This window comes from Crassostrea angulata, chromosome 1, assembly GCF_025612915.1.
Source record: "Crassostrea angulata isolate pt1a10 chromosome 1, ASM2561291v2, whole genome shotgun sequence".
NCBI classification, from domain to species: domain Eukaryota; kingdom Metazoa; phylum Mollusca; class Bivalvia; order Ostreida; family Ostreidae; genus Magallana; species Magallana angulata.
Genome location: NC_069111.1, coordinates 8,903,445 through 8,919,622, shown reverse-complemented (window position 1 = coordinate 8,919,622; position 16,178 = coordinate 8,903,445). Strand labels below are relative to the sequence as shown.

Sequence of the window (16,178 nt, the reverse complement as noted above, 5' to 3'; positions counted from 1 at the left end):
ACAAAATGCAACCTTGTGAATATAAAAAATTGAAAGTTTAACCTTCAAAAATAAACAAAACACATTATTTGATTCACGAAATAGAAAATTAAGCGTCTTCTCACGATTTCGTCTGCTTGAGATCAATCAACATTTACAGCGAGGCTGGCTGTTCCTTTTCCAGGAATATTATAACGAACATATAGGCCTATACACTTTCACGGTAACACTGCTGTTCAAATTTGGTAACGATAATTTTAAAATTTACACACGTACATGATCGGTCATCAGAAGAAGCGTCGTAAAGAAAAGCTATGAGTGATGCATCAACTCCTTCTGCGCATTCCAAGCGGCTGATATACCATTTTAGTACATCACTGGCTATCTAGTTACCACAACGTTTACAAAAGTCGCTTATACATACTATTCTCTGTCGACATATCAGCTATTTTCATCCACGATCGCCTTTCCTTGGATGGTTATGTCCAGTTGCATATTCCAGCGATCTCGCATGAAAACTAGTTTTATTACGAGTTTTTCTGCACAGTGAATAATATCACAAGCTATCGCATGTATTTTCCCTTCGTTTTCAATTCAGCCGGTTCAGATTTTAACTCACTATTTGTGTTTAATCCTTTAATTCAGCTCAATAGCTCTGCATCAGCTGAGGCGCATCCATTTTGAATATTGTTGCTGTTGTTGTTTTGTATTCATACGCGCCGCTTCATTTACATTATTTACATTTTTGATCAATGACGCATCACATTTTTTTATTTGAAAATGTTTTATTAAATGATAAGAAATGAAGATAATAATTTTTCTATTGATCGACGTATCAAAGAAAAAATTGACCGGAAAACTTTTTCATCAATGCGCTACGCGCATTGATGAAGTTTTCCGGTCAATTTTTTCTTTGATACGTCGATCAATAGAAAAATTATTATCTTCATTTCTTAAATTACTGTGAAGTAAAATCAGGTAGAACATCTGTATTTTAATTCCTCCGGTCGGCGGAATATCACCAGTGACCGTTTTATGCTGAGGATATTTTGGAAATGAACTTTGCACAAAATTGAATTCGTGAATTCTTTTTTGAGCTGAGAAAATTACGGCGATCTGTTTTCAATTACTTTCTTAAATTTTGGTTTGTTTCTTCATATAACAAAACAAATGTTGACTGTGTTTTTGGGCAACATTGATTATATTAGCCCCCTTGGGACGAAAATATTGCCCTCCGCTTCGCGTCGGGCAATATTTCGTCCCTCGGGGGCTAATATAATCAATGTTGCCCTCAACCCCAGTCAATATTTGTCTATTATTTTGTCGTGTTAAAATTGAAAAAAGCCTAAGTATATTTTATTAGATATATATATATATATATATATATATATATATATATATATATATATATATATATATATATATATATATATATATATATATATATATATATATATATATATATATGTATTTCGTGTCCATACTGAAAATGATATAGAAATATGTTAAATGAGAGCGGACTCGAATAATCTCGAATTTAAGATTTAGAGCCCGTTTCACAAACCATGCTTAATTAGAACTAAGTTAAATTAAACCGGTATCTTAGGAAAGATAAAGGCAGGTTAGTCGATGTTTTAGGAACAAACATTATATGGCAGCTAGCTATTTTATATAACATTGAAATAAGTTGTATGCACATTAAAGTTAAACATAAAATACTGTATAACATTTCAAGAACTTTTAGTTTTAATTCTTAAGTAGAAATTAGAACCACAAAAATATATACACACATTATTTTATTTAGTTCTTTGGTGTATACTTAATAATACTCTATTCTATGCCATTAAATGTCTTCATTTATTGTCGTGATTACTATGTGCATAGCGACAATACGCAAGGTACTGGTATTTGTACCCACTGACGCGCACTCAACGTATTAAAAATACCTCCCTAACTAGAGAGAAGATATCTCGGAACTTGCGTTATTAGAACACAGGGGGCTCGGTTGTCAGACTCTGAAATTTATAACAATTTTAAAGTACTTCTTTTAAATGTACATATGATACACATTTTTTAAAACGACGTTAAAGGGCGATTTTAACGACGGATTTTATTTCGATACCATAGAACATATATTGAATGACCATTTATGTATATTTTTTATTCGGCAATATATTGTTATAACTTTCAGTGTCTGATAACCGAGTCCCTGTGTATTAGAATAGAATTAGAATTTATTCCCTTTTGCTCTCGTTTCTCCTATCAGCTGAGGTGCATTTGTTTGCGATTAAAAACGCTTTAACTTTAGGTCAATCATTACAAGAAAACACGCGCCAAAATTAAAGTAAGATAAAAAAAAATTCATCTTGCCTCCTTTAAATTCTACCTGTCACTGCATCATGCCATGCGAGTACTGAACTCCACTTAAAATACAAAACATAGAAAAAAAGTCGTAAAATTTGGATTCCTCAACTAAAAGCACATCTTTAATTCAGGAATTGTCATAGATTTGCATATCTTACCACAGACAATGTATATATGTATATAATATATGTTACAAAAAATTATGATGAATGCACTATCTTTCAAATAAAAAAGGTGCAGTGTTGAAAAAGAAATGCGAGTAAATGACGCATTTTTTAAAAATGTAATCGTGTGTGTATGTGAATTGACTAGTATACAATATTTCACTATATTTTAGACACCACGTCTATTTACACATTTTTTAAAGTCCAAGGGACGTTATTGGGTTTCAAATATGCACAGCATAAAACATTTTAAAAAGCCTTGAATTTATCAAATGCAGTGGTATATAACTTATATGTGTGACTGAAAATTGTTCCGTTTTAGACGACTAATTTTTGTGAGTAAGCCTTATAAAGACCTGTGTTGTTATAACAACCATACGACAAGGGCTGGTTCGCGGCAAGATAAATTCGCGACGACGATGATCTCGCGAACATCGCGAATATTTCTCGCTCGCGAATAAAAGTTGGTTTAAAGTAAATAAAAGTACCCTACGGCCTCCTATGGTTATTCACCAAAATACAGGAAACTTAAAAAATCTAAAGCTTTCATAACCTTTCTGATCACAATTTTTAATTTTAAATGCATGAACAATGAACTCAAAGAAGGTAAGGAAAAAGAGAGGAACGGGGGTCCTCGACAGTCAGCAAGTTTGATAAGCAACCTCAATTTAAAAAAATATCAATGAATTAAAAAGAAATGGAAATGGGAATGATTGGACTGGACTTGAAATATGTTAAAAACAAATAAACTTTAAGACAAGATCACGATAGGAACTTTATCTTCCGATCCACTGATTCTACGCGTTATAAAATTGAATATACTACATGAACAGTGTAGGAACGGAAGTGTACGGATTTGGTAGCGCTGTTTGTCGAAGCGAATAAACACTGCAATCATTCGAAGATTTTAATCGAATGATTTGATAAATAAATGTAAAAAAAGAAAACTTCCTTAACAATTCAATACGTTATAGTAATAAACTGGCACAAGTTTAAAAAGATGTTTTCCTTTTGCTACATGATTTTCAATGAACATTTTGACAATCAATATCCAAAGTCACAGTCAAAATTGAAATGATTATTATGTACAAAATACAATCATAACGACTGAACAGAGGACATATAGAGGTATATAGATATATTCCTTTAAGGTGCATGGTCACATATTTGGTCAAAACTTTTTAGAAAGAAATTTAAGTGTTTTTTGTTGAGTTATGAGCGAGTTTCAGGGCTTGAAATTCTTCGATATGTAAACAAAGCGTTTGTTTACATTTTGAGTATTAAACTTAAAAATCCAGTTTTAAACCTTAAACGAATGAGTTAAACGTTATAGTAACTGTTTATCTAATGTGCTTAAAAAAAAAGACAAATAAGCTGGAAAAAGATTTTTTACTGGTATATTAAATCTATGTTAACAAAAACAGGGCACTAGCCTTGTTTACATGACAAAGAATTGTGAGCCCTGTATCTGGCTTTTAACTCTACGAATGCCTCTCAAATTTTATTTGATCATTAGAAATGCATTAAATTTTCTAAAGCATTGTAAGTAATAAAACATAAAAGTAGAATTTGACCAAAATCGTGACCATACCCCTATAAGTGAGTAATCTGACCTGGAGTTTGATGTCATTGCAAACAAAAGTAGAAAAACTTCTCAGAATTACATGAGTTGTCATTATTTCATACTGTACGCGTAGCGCTATTTATAGCATATATTTAGGATTTTACTGTACGCGTAGTTTTATGATCAAGAATTGATTTCGAATGGTAAGTCAATAGAATGACCATTGTATGAATGGACTCATTCAAAAAGAATTTCAATGATGAAAAAAAAATATTTTTGTTGCGATTATTTTTGTAATTTTTTTTTTACAGTTCTCTACTAAAAGGGGTGCCTCTCGCGATTTTACGCGGATATTAATTCTAAGCGTTTATTTGTGAATCTAGAGTATTACATTGAATGCTTCATTTGGCTGTTCCCTGTGTGCACATGATATGAACATTTTGTATAGCTTGTAGTTTTTTTTTTCGCAATATGTAGAGTTTCCATTCGTTGGCATCAAATTTAGCATTTCGATGTAGACGTTTCGAAAATTATTGAATATATCTTTTAAACTTTGAACGAAGTCATGAACCTGGTGGAGTACACTTCCTCCTTATTGTTTAGGAAACTGCACCTTAATGGAGTATATAAATTAAACCTCGCAAAACGATACATTGTTCTGTTAGCGCAAATTCCCACAATATATTAAACTAAGTATTCATTAAAAAAAAAATTGAATAAAATATGTGTTGAATACTATTGCGAGGGGGAGATCAAAATTAACTATTTGCTGATTGAGGAAGGATCAAATTCGTTGCATTGTAGATGTACATGTCTATTTTAGTGTATATGTGATTAATTCAGTTGGAAAAACTTTTTTTCTGTTCACTTCACACCATAGTTAACATTTTTATCTACGAGAAAAAGCGAGAATAGTGACCATCTTTTCGAAAAAATCTTTTCAAACCTGGAATTAAAATGTGCAGATTTCGTGACCAAACTAAAGTTAGAAGTTGTCTTTGGAGGTTTAACACGTTTTACCAAAACCCGCTGATCATACTGTGGTATTTATTTCTAAGTAGATACCATTTTGCATGTGGCATTGACACACTGTCGGTAGATGTATCACGAAGTTTTGTTGAAAAACATATTTTATTTATTAAATCTAGTAGCAAAGGTACCGACCATTCTATTCCATTCGTTTACATAAAACAAGGTTTTGATGTTGTACAAAACACAACATATTTCAAAAACAGTAATGGCAAAAATACAAGGAAACGACATCTCTTCTTAGTGACATCAAACATCGAAGGGACGAAAGAGGATTTGAAACGGACATTCAGTAAAAAAGTAATTAATGGTACCATGAGAGTAAAGGAGAAGTATGATTTTGTTGTGTACAGCATTTCCTTACAACGACTTCGGGGTCATGCCGTGGATGCTTTTGACTTGGATATTAAATTTGATACTATGAACTCTAATTACTCGATCAAAGACTGCAAGCATTCTAATCGTGGAACTTTCAACTTGGGGGCCAAAGTAGATTGGGGTATAAGGGATTTTCAAATAAACCACGTTGAAAATGTAGCATTAGAGGATTCAAAACCCTGTAAAGACTATTTTCTTCAGAACCCACCTGACACCTGTAGAACATAAAGAAAGCTTAGAGAACATACAGTCTTACATGTATAGATATATGAGAACAGTCTGCATACATATACAAGTGTCTACACGTAGATGTTGTTTTTTCGCATTATGTAGAGTTTCCGGTTCTTTGACATCAAATTTAATTCTACCGCTGCAGACATTTCGAAAATTATTGAATTCATCTTTTAAACTTTGAACGAAGTAATGGACCTATTGGAGGGCACTTTTGCACTTTGCACTTTTTTTTTTTTTTAGGAAACTGCAATTAAATCGAGTATAAATAAAGCCTCGCAAATGGATATTGGATCAATGAAATGTAACATACATTCGATCTGTTGGTACAAGTTCTCACAATATGAATTAAGTATTCGTGTAGAAATAGACAAATTGTGTGATGAAATCTATTGCGAGGGGGAGATCGAAATGAACTATTTGCGGAATAAGGAAGGATCAAAGTTGTTGTATTATAGATGTAAAGGAATTTTTTTAGTAAATATGTGATGAATTTAATTAGAAATACTTATATTTTGTTCATTTGACATAAGTTAACATTTTCATCCACAAGAAAGCGAAAATAGTGACTACCTTTACGAAAAACCCGTTTGAAAATTGGAAATAAGATGTGTGGATTACGTGATCAAACTAAAGTTAGAAGATGTCCTTGGAGGTTGGACACATTGTATCAAAAATTACAGATCGTCATCATGATGTGGTTTTTATGTTTATATAACTATCATTTTGTGTGGGGCATCAGACCATCAGTAGTTTTAACACGAAGTTTTGTTGAAAAACATATTTTATATATTGAATCTAGTAGCAGAGGTACCGACCATTCTATTCCATTCGTTTACATAAAACAAGGTTTTGATGTTGTACAAAACACAACATATTTCAAAAACAGTAATGGCAAAAACTCAAGGAAAAGGCATCTCTTCTTAGTGACATCAGATATAGATGCGACAAAGGAGGATTTAGTACTGGCATTCAGTGACAAAGTTATTCGTCGGGTTAACAAAGTAAGATGGACAAACACTTTTGTAGTATACACCATTTCCTTAAAAGAACTTCGGAGTCATGCCGTGGATGCTTTTGACTTGGATATTAAATTTGATACTATGAACTTTAATTACTCCATCAAATATTGCAAGCATTCTGATTCAGGAACTTTCAACTTGGGCGCTGAAGTGAAGAATTGGACTGCAAGGGAGTATAAAATAAACCATGTTGAAAACGTAGTATTATCGAATCCAAAGCCATGTAAGGAGTACCCGCCTCAGAACCCGCCTGGCACCTGTAGAAATTAAAAAGAACTTTAAAAAACATGCACTGTATATACGTACAGTCGTAGATGTAGAACTACGACGAGATATCACAAAGAACTGTCTTATTTGGCACACAAATAAAAGTGTATAATTGAATGTATTATGTTATTTTTTTTATTATCTGATTCACTGAGTAAACGTTTTGGTATCGTTTTTAAAAGCTCAGCGCTTTATTGTCGTTAGACTTCTACTTCCGGTGCAAGGAATAACCGCCCCCTATGAGCAGAAGTTTACATCATTTAAACTGGTTAGGGAACCAGTTTCAGGAGCTGCAGGGGCTAGTACGGGCTACTGTGAATTTGATGTACAGGGCTTACATACATCATTGCAGGGGCTGCCACGCAGTGATGAGGAAATATATCGCGTATACAGAAACTAAAATGTTATATACATACATGTATATCTTTTACAAACAGAAGCTGGGTTAGCGCTTTTCAGTACTATGAGTACTTTGATTCTTAGTCGGGGTTGTACGTGAACATTCTTGGAAAAGCCTACTTTTATAAGTTGGAATTTCCATTCGTAATATTTGAAATCTTTTCCAAGACTTTAGTTGGAAATTCTATGATAAAAGTTGAAATTTCAAAGATTTACACTGGAATTTTGAAATGTAGCGCCATTGTTACTACAGTGTCTTTACAAAAATTGTTTATCTAAAAACATTTGGTGTTATTACTACTTTTGTCATGTACAAATCTTGTTTCTTGTCTGTGCTTTCAGAAGAGCTGAATTTGTTTACCTTTGTTCATTTCAATTTTTGTTTCTCGTCAATCTAATGTTTCCATAAGTTTTAAATAAAATGTAGTCAATAATTAAACAAAGTCAATTCCAATATCCACAGATTTGATTCTGGGTGAAAGTTTTCGGTGGTCATGAAATAACCTGTGTTTTCCTCTACTAATGCTTGTTTTTGTTAGATTTATGAACCTCTAGTTTTGGTTTGAATTCTTTGGATTACGTGCAGTTAACTAATATACTTACTTGTATGATTGTTATATTAACATCCACTGACTCTTTTCTCTTTTATTTCTTAAGCAAACAAATTGTGATTTATAGCTCTATAGAAACTAACAGTACCGAAATCTACACGGTCCAGTTCTGAACAATTTATTATCAATCGGTCGAAACATTCAGTAATCTAAAATCACGGACTGCACAAATAGATGATGCAAGACGTCCATATAAAACGACTTGGCTATTTCTTTTATCTTACGAACTGTTGTACATTAACAATAATTTAATTACTTTTACTTAATTACAATACTCTTTATGATTACTTGAATTTTACATCTTTTAGAAGAAAGATGTATTTTAATAAATTTTTACAATAAAATGCTTTCTTTGATGATTCATGCGGGCTATGAAGGTAATAAAATATATAGAAGATCACATTTTTTAAATGAAGTTTTAAGAAAATGTCATTGAGTATTTTTATATATACTATTACATTCTATTCAAATTTAGAATGAAAACTCCAAAATTTGAAGTGTTTATTTTATCAATTTTGTTGTAAAACATTGATATTGCTATGCAAAAAGGCCAATGTTGTAATTGATTTTTAAATCTATTTATGTTTTTTTTTAAATTTATTGAATCAAATTTGCCCAAAAATTCCATCAATTTATTAACTCAGAAAATTGAAATTGTCATAAAAATTATCAAAGGTAAGAAAGTGAGTGCAAATCTTAAAGTTATAGATACTTTAAATTTACACTGCAGCGTCCTGATCCCCTTTAAAGATTCCACATACAATAAAATAAATTGAAAGCCTTAAACTATTACTCAAATTTTATGAGACTTGTCAGAATTAAAAAAAAAATATTTAATTCATAAAACGAAATTCATAAAATAAAATCGAAAGCATATGGCAAATGCGTAAATATCTACCAAAATACGTCGATAGAAATATTTTAAGAATCGTGAAATATTTTTTTTCGAAATAATTATATTAAATGAAGATATAATTGTATCTCAATGCATGCGCAAAATATATGGAAATTGAAATTTGTTAGGAAAAGTTAGGAAGCTAAAGTTACAGTACTCTAACATTATTGAATTATTTAAAATGTTCATTAAAAAAAAAAACAAAAACAAAAAAAAAAAACCTTCCGCCGCCCGCTAACTTCAGTTTTTTTTTTACTTATTGTATCATACATGTGTGTATTAAAAAATAGGATATTGACGGTTGTTTTTAATTAATGTTGGTCTCTAATCGAATATGACTTTATTATTATATCTTATTCACTGTATTAATCAAGAATAATTACATGTATTTAAATATCGATCACTAATGAAAAAGACACGTTTTTATCATAGAATTTTAATAATAATATATGACGATCGAGCAGTGTGGATCTAGATACACCGTTAGTTAATTTTGTATTAGAGTTAAAATCATAGAATGGGTTTTTTGGTTAGTCCTTTCAAAAACATGAATATATTTTAAAGTAATTAAAATATCCAAAAACATTTGTTTAATAGTTGGTATTTTTTTAATACCAGACTTTGCATAAGACATGCATTTTTCTCTTTTTTTATCGCATGATTCCATTAATATTTTATTAGTCTTGCAAGTTGTTGTGTAAGAATTCTATCATCAGAATACTTTTTCAATTACTTAAAAAGATTAAAATGGCGGATACATCATGAAAAAAAAAAATAACATTTCCTTCTAGACAAATTTCTGTTGATCTTTGATACTTCTAAGAAAATCCATTCTTTACTTTCACTTTAACATCGGGATCGGGATTACAATTTTAGGGAAAAGAAGGGAATTTTGTTGCAGTATTTGTAAACAAACAACGCAATAATACACGATGGAGATGCAGAAACCTTTTAAAGAAAGGAGATCATTAAGTAAGTATAACTCAATATAATATTTGACTTATTTGTCAAAGGATGGGTTGACGATTTCTAACAAAAAATGAAAAAAACTTTGACCAAACAGCATCATCAGTATGAGTAATGTATTGAAATATTGTGAAATGTTGCAACTAGCCCATCTTTGATTGTCAGTTTCATTAAATTACATGCGGTCATTGTATTTTTGTTTTTCATTATAGATTTATCTATATTCATTTAACTTGATAATGATGTAAGCGTAGTAAGTGAGTGTACATATTAAGTTTACATTGTCATTGTGTAATTGAGCAGCTGTGGAGAGGAAATGGAATTTCCAGTGTGGGTTGATGTTTGTTTATAGTCTGAGGAGACGGAGTTTATGTACAAATAGGTTCACCAGGATTGTGTGAAAATGCTTACTCTCATTTTCACAAATGGGATAGACATTGATCATGTAGTGACTAGTGTTGTAATTTGAATACATGCATTGTTCAGTTTTTCCAGAACACACTTTGCTACAGCAGACTGAGACTCTAACATTCGATCTTTAAATCTGACTTATGAATTCGGAATTTCAGCTCAGCGACTGAAAGATGTGGAATCCATCCGTACCCAGCATATGGACAAAATTCCAGTAAGTTTTGTTTATGAATAGCAACTTTGAATAAAAACATTAATTAAGATCAATGAAAATTTATTGCGAAATATAGTAGTTTAATCTATAGTTAAAATCAAATAGTTAATAGAGATTCAGGTGTATATATTACAACATAACTCCTTAGAAGCATTGTAGCTGCAGAACTGTTTAATGGAAATTTTTACCATCAGATTTCATGAGCTTAAATTCTTCAGCCAGAAGTACTATCTTAATGTTTGGTCGGAAAAATTAATTATTCTGATTATGCATGCATTGAAATGAATTAGAATAAAATGAACAAATATGTAGAAGATGAAAGAACTTTTAAGCAATGAAATTGAGTAATGTAATTTTTTTTTGACTGCAGAAACATTGAATTTGAAACTATTTTATAAAGGAGTTGCATGTTTACTGCAAATATATCATAAATATGTGTCCTAGAAACTTCAAATATGCCTAAATACATCAGCTTTCATATGCCATATCTGACCAGCCAACGTTGGAATATTGCTCAGGAATATATACGAAGGGGCGCGCTTTAAAGAGGCCCCAAATCCTCCTGTCATTTTATCTTAAAGCTTCTATACTGTTCAATATTTATAAATGCATGATATGCCACTGACAGACAAGCAAAAAAATTGACAGAAAAAGAACACATTTTGTAATTTTTTTAAATATATGTATGATAGCTAATTTAAAAGAATTTGATGGTTTAAAGTTCTGAGAATTCACCCTGATATATAGAATAGTTTGAAATGATTTGAAATTTCAAAATAATGAAATTTTTTTAATATCTTTAGACTAGTATGTCTTTTCATCAATAGCACAGATAAAATTAGACACCAACGATTTAAATGATCAATTACCAGTGACAAAATGTCCAAACATTAATTTGGTATTTTTTCTGTGTGTGCTTAATATATTAAATTTGCTGTTTATTTTGTTTTCTACATTGTTTTAAATACATGTATTAAGCAATCCAAAGGAAACATTATTTTTGTAAGGGTACGCGTACGTGTGTTAAAACTACACGTACACATACACGTTTTTGTAATTTATCAGTTGAGATTTCTTAACTTGTAGGATATAAATGTGTGCGTAAATCGACGCAGTTTTGTGACATGAATTTATTTAGTTAATTCCAAATAAATGGTAAATTTCTTATCAATTTTCATGCAAATGAAGTTTAAAAACTATATAATGTATGTCTTACGTGTAGACGATTCTCTACAAGTTTAGAGAACGTGTAGAAACCATGTCGTCACAAAAACTGATGACGTAATACGCGAAGTATTTAGGTGATTCCCCTAGTTCACGTACACGTACCCTTACACGTTTGAAATCTCAACCTCTTTATTGATACAGTCATTCATTATTATGAGTGTGGGATAGTGAAATTCCATCGAGGGGACAAGATTGATGGTCAAGGACGAGGCTCTGCTGAACGAATCCTAGACTAGCTGGGAATCTAGGCCCTGAGGTTGAATTTCACAATCCCACATGAGTATATTATGAATGATTATTTTTCTCGCATTGTTTTACATTTAAAAACAATGTTTGACAACTTTTATTTATGATGTTCAAGTTTAAATTCAATTTATTCTTCCGCACACTACTAATAGCGCATGTCAAGAAGAGAGCATACACCAATTTTTTCAATGAAAATATACTCAGTTGTGGCTCGTCTTTAAACCCCAAGGAACCCCATGGAACCCCAAGTAATAAACAAATTAAAGGAATTATAAACAAATTTATAACTCTTCACCCATTGGAACCCAACAGATATACCCAAACAAACCTTAAGGATACCCAAACAAACCCTAAGGATGCCAAAACAAACCCCAAAGAACCTCACAAAAACTTAAACAAAGCTCAAGGAACCCCAAGGATACCCTAATAATACAAAATTTAATCTATGAAAATTAATAACTCTTGATACCCCTTGGGACTCGTTGGTATTCCACAGATACCCAAACAAACCCTAAGGATACCAGAAGAAACCCAAATGATACCCTAATAATACCAATCTATAAATATATATAACTCTTGATACCCCTGGGGACTCGTTGGTATCCCAGAGACACCTCAAGGTAACCCATGGGACCCCACAGTAACCCAAACAGCATGATGACATTAACATTTTGGAAGAATACATGTAGGTTAGATTTAAACATGAATCATATTTTCAAAGTAGGAAAAGACTATTACATGTAATTTACCAGCATATGATCGACTTTTAAAGCAAGCCATCTACTGTATTTTGGCCTTAAAATTGTCACTGAAGAGCCTGATTTGGATTGCATTATAACACTTGCATTCTTTATATGAGCACAAGTTTCATAGCCTGTAAGTGCATGAAGGATACATGTACAGTAAAACACAGTTATAGCGAACATGCTTATAATGAATTGACCCTTATAGCGAAGTGATTTTCATTCCCCGATGACTATATTACATGTTGTAAACTTGACGGATATAACGAATTACGCTTAAGACAAACCAAAATCGCCCGTCCCTGGCGCTTCGTTATAACCGTGTTTTACTGTATCACAATTAGGGTTGCCAAAATTAAGCTATTTCAAATGCAGCATTTAGATTAAATTTCACATTTTCAGTACTGTTCAGAGTAAACTGTATCTGTTATACGTTTCATAGCAGGAAATTGAGATACAAGTACGCTCTACAGATATTAACTGATATTTTACATATTTAACTCAGGTTATCATAGAACGATATAATGGAGAGAAAAGTTTGCCAATGCTTGACAAGACCAAATTCCTTGTACCTGATAATGTCAATATGAGTGAACTCGTCAAAATCATAAGGTAGGCAAATGTTCTACCTTGTTTATAACTATAAATGTATAATTATGATATGCATGTATTGGTACTACCGGTATTTAATTCTATAATTTATGATACTGTGTGTGTTGTACCTGCATGCTTGATATGTAGCTCTATGGGAAAATTTGGGTTCACATGACAGATGCAGCATTTCTTAAAGAGCTATTGATCTGCAGCTATGTACTCTATGTAACTTTGTGTGCTTATAAAATGTTATTATGCTAACTACAAATCTTTGATATAGCTTAAATTCATGTTTGAGATTGGTTGTGGTATTAGAAATCAGTCCATATAATATGATTTACCATGTTTTTGAAAACTTATGCAAGAAGATAATAATTATTCTGCTCCATTAGATCTAGTTTAAATGACAATTTTTGAAATGAGTATGAAATTTTAAGATTTTGAAGTCGGAGGTAGAATCAAATTCAGTTTTTAAAAAAAGCCAACAACTATTTTTGACTTGAATATACATGTATTGAATATTTCATTGCAGGAGGCGGCTGCAGCTTCATCCATCGCAGGCTTTCTATCTGATTGTCAACAATCGCAGCATGGTCAGTAATACTACACCAATAGCTGAAGTGTATGAACAGGAGAAAGATGAGGATGGCTTTCTCTACATTGTGTATGCCTCTCAGGAGACCTTCGGAGGATCTTGTCACTGAAACATTTTTCACCAGTTTGCTTGACAAACATTTATTTTTTCAGTATTTACTGAATTTCGACTCCATGGTTACAAAATTGAACATACTGAAGCTTGAAAATGGGATACATATTTCAGAAAAAGGAGAAATAGTACAAAAGCTGTAAAAACCCCCCAGAAGAAAGCTTTTCAAAAAATCTTCAAAATTTGGTACATGGTATACCAAATGATCATTTGTGTATCTATACATTTATAATATCACTCAGTGTTTTCTCCATTACACTGAAAGCACTGAAAGAAAGAAAGTGCAGTAAAATGTACATCTATTTCAAACTGTATAAGGCCTTAAAAGGTATCAATTCTATATGTGAATAATAATTCTATTAAGAGATAGAATACTACAATAGAAAACTTGTTAACTTGCATACCATTTTAGGGTAGGTGCTAAGGAGAGAAAAATGATGAGAAGAACTTAATATTCCAGTACAATTTAATCTAATACAAACTATATATCGAACTCTCATTTTTTTCTTTGTTGTGTGCAATATTTGAACAGCGATATTTTTTTCTTGGTGTAAAAATGTTGTCTTTATCTGCTAGCATTAGAGCAAACTTGCTTAGGGGATTTTTAAATGTTTTAAATTTGTATCAACATGATGACACTATGTGTGTGTGTCTGTGTGTCTGTGTATTAACCGTTTCTGAGCATTCTATTGTGTCATTGTTAATTCATGGTAGTTAACGCTTATATGAAATGGATCACTAGTGCATCATGTCATTTTGTCATCATTGCCAAATTCAAAATTCAATATTATTTATAGATATTTTAAAATGCTTAATCTTGTGATCTGATTGTAATGAAATTTAATTAAAAAAGTACCAGGTATATACACAGGTAATTTTGCCAAAAAGGTCCACAAACATGTATTGAATTACTCTGATACGAGTCATCTATTTTTTCTTTATTTTTGTGTTTAAAGATTTATTATCCTCATCACTCGGTTACTAGCCATATTCTATTATATAAAACCCTTTTTTGATTGCTTCAAATGGGCAGTTCCTGGGATGTTTTGAAAAACAGGCAATGATTTCATACAAAATTTACAACAAAAGGGAATTCAAGCTAATGATTTGAATTCTTAAAATTTTCAGACAAAAACAAAAGCTTGTTGAGTACAGCTGTTGTTTTAAGATGGGTGTTCAAATGTATAGTGTTCATGAATCAAATGATTGTTCCATTTTACAGATTGTATTAATGACATTTGGAAAACCAATTTTTAAAACCATTTTTATATGTTTTCATGCATATACATGTATGTCTGTGATATGTTAGTTGAATATAAGTGAAGCAGAATAAACGTAAGCTTTGGTTGGGTGTTTGATGATCGTACTTGAGTTGTTGAAGTACTGTACTGCGTGATGTAGATAAACTGGACATCTGGTGGGAACATGTGTTTATCAAGCTGTTACGGATGAGGTCAAATTCAGGTCATTTTATGTGTATTTTACATGTAAGTGCATTTCACAAAAATTATTTTCTCTTTCAAAATCCCAGAATTAAAGGAATTAAATACATTTTTGACATTTCGTATGAGTATGAATTGTATTTCTATATTTTCTACAATGCCCGCAACTAGCCATATAGAAATATAGTTCCAATTTTTCCCAATGTTTGATACCTATACTCCGTATGACCTAAGAGAGCATTTCACTTTTGATACATTTTTGAAATGATTATGCAGAGGCGGATCCAGCAATTTGGAAAAGGGGGGGGGGGTTCCATTCGATGATAATCAATATGTGCAAAATTCATCATTTGTCAATAAACAACGTTTTCCGTGCGTATACAACTGTAGTTAATAAACATTTATCTCATCACTATCTATTTCACATCTATTTCAAAATCAAAGTGCACTCCATTATTGAGCGTTTTGCCGTTTTGATTTAGGTCAGGAAGATTTGCATAATATCTAGCTTTAAGAAACCCAAGTTTAATACCAGCAAGGAGAAAGTGCGTCTATGCTTGATAGAAAATAAACACTAAGAAACAAAAAACAACTCATACTAATTACGACAAACCATTAAAAAAGGATATTTTATAAAAAATTTATGTCTTTGATGTTTTTAAATTCTAAACTATTTATCGATTTTGATTTCTATATATCGATTGCCTTCTTAAATAAAGGTCTAAA

At 31.5% G+C, this 16,178-nt stretch overlaps 1 protein-coding gene across 1 annotated transcript; it reads left to right on the top strand.

The window, feature by feature from the left end:
• Window positions 1–9,753: 9,753 nt before the first annotated feature.
• LOC128161412 (microtubule-associated proteins 1A/1B light chain 3A-like) lies at window positions 9,754–15,355 on the top strand. Its single transcript, XM_052824697.1, has 4 exons — window positions 9,754–9,875; window positions 10,439–10,494; window positions 13,216–13,322; window positions 13,837–15,355. Exons 1-4 carry the CDS (start codon window positions 9,836–9,838, stop codon window positions 14,006–14,008), a joined length of 375 nt encoding a protein of 124 aa, XP_052680657.1. The 5' UTR covers window positions 9,754–9,835; the 3' UTR covers window positions 14,009–15,355.
• Window positions 15,356–16,178: the final 823 nt, after the last annotated feature.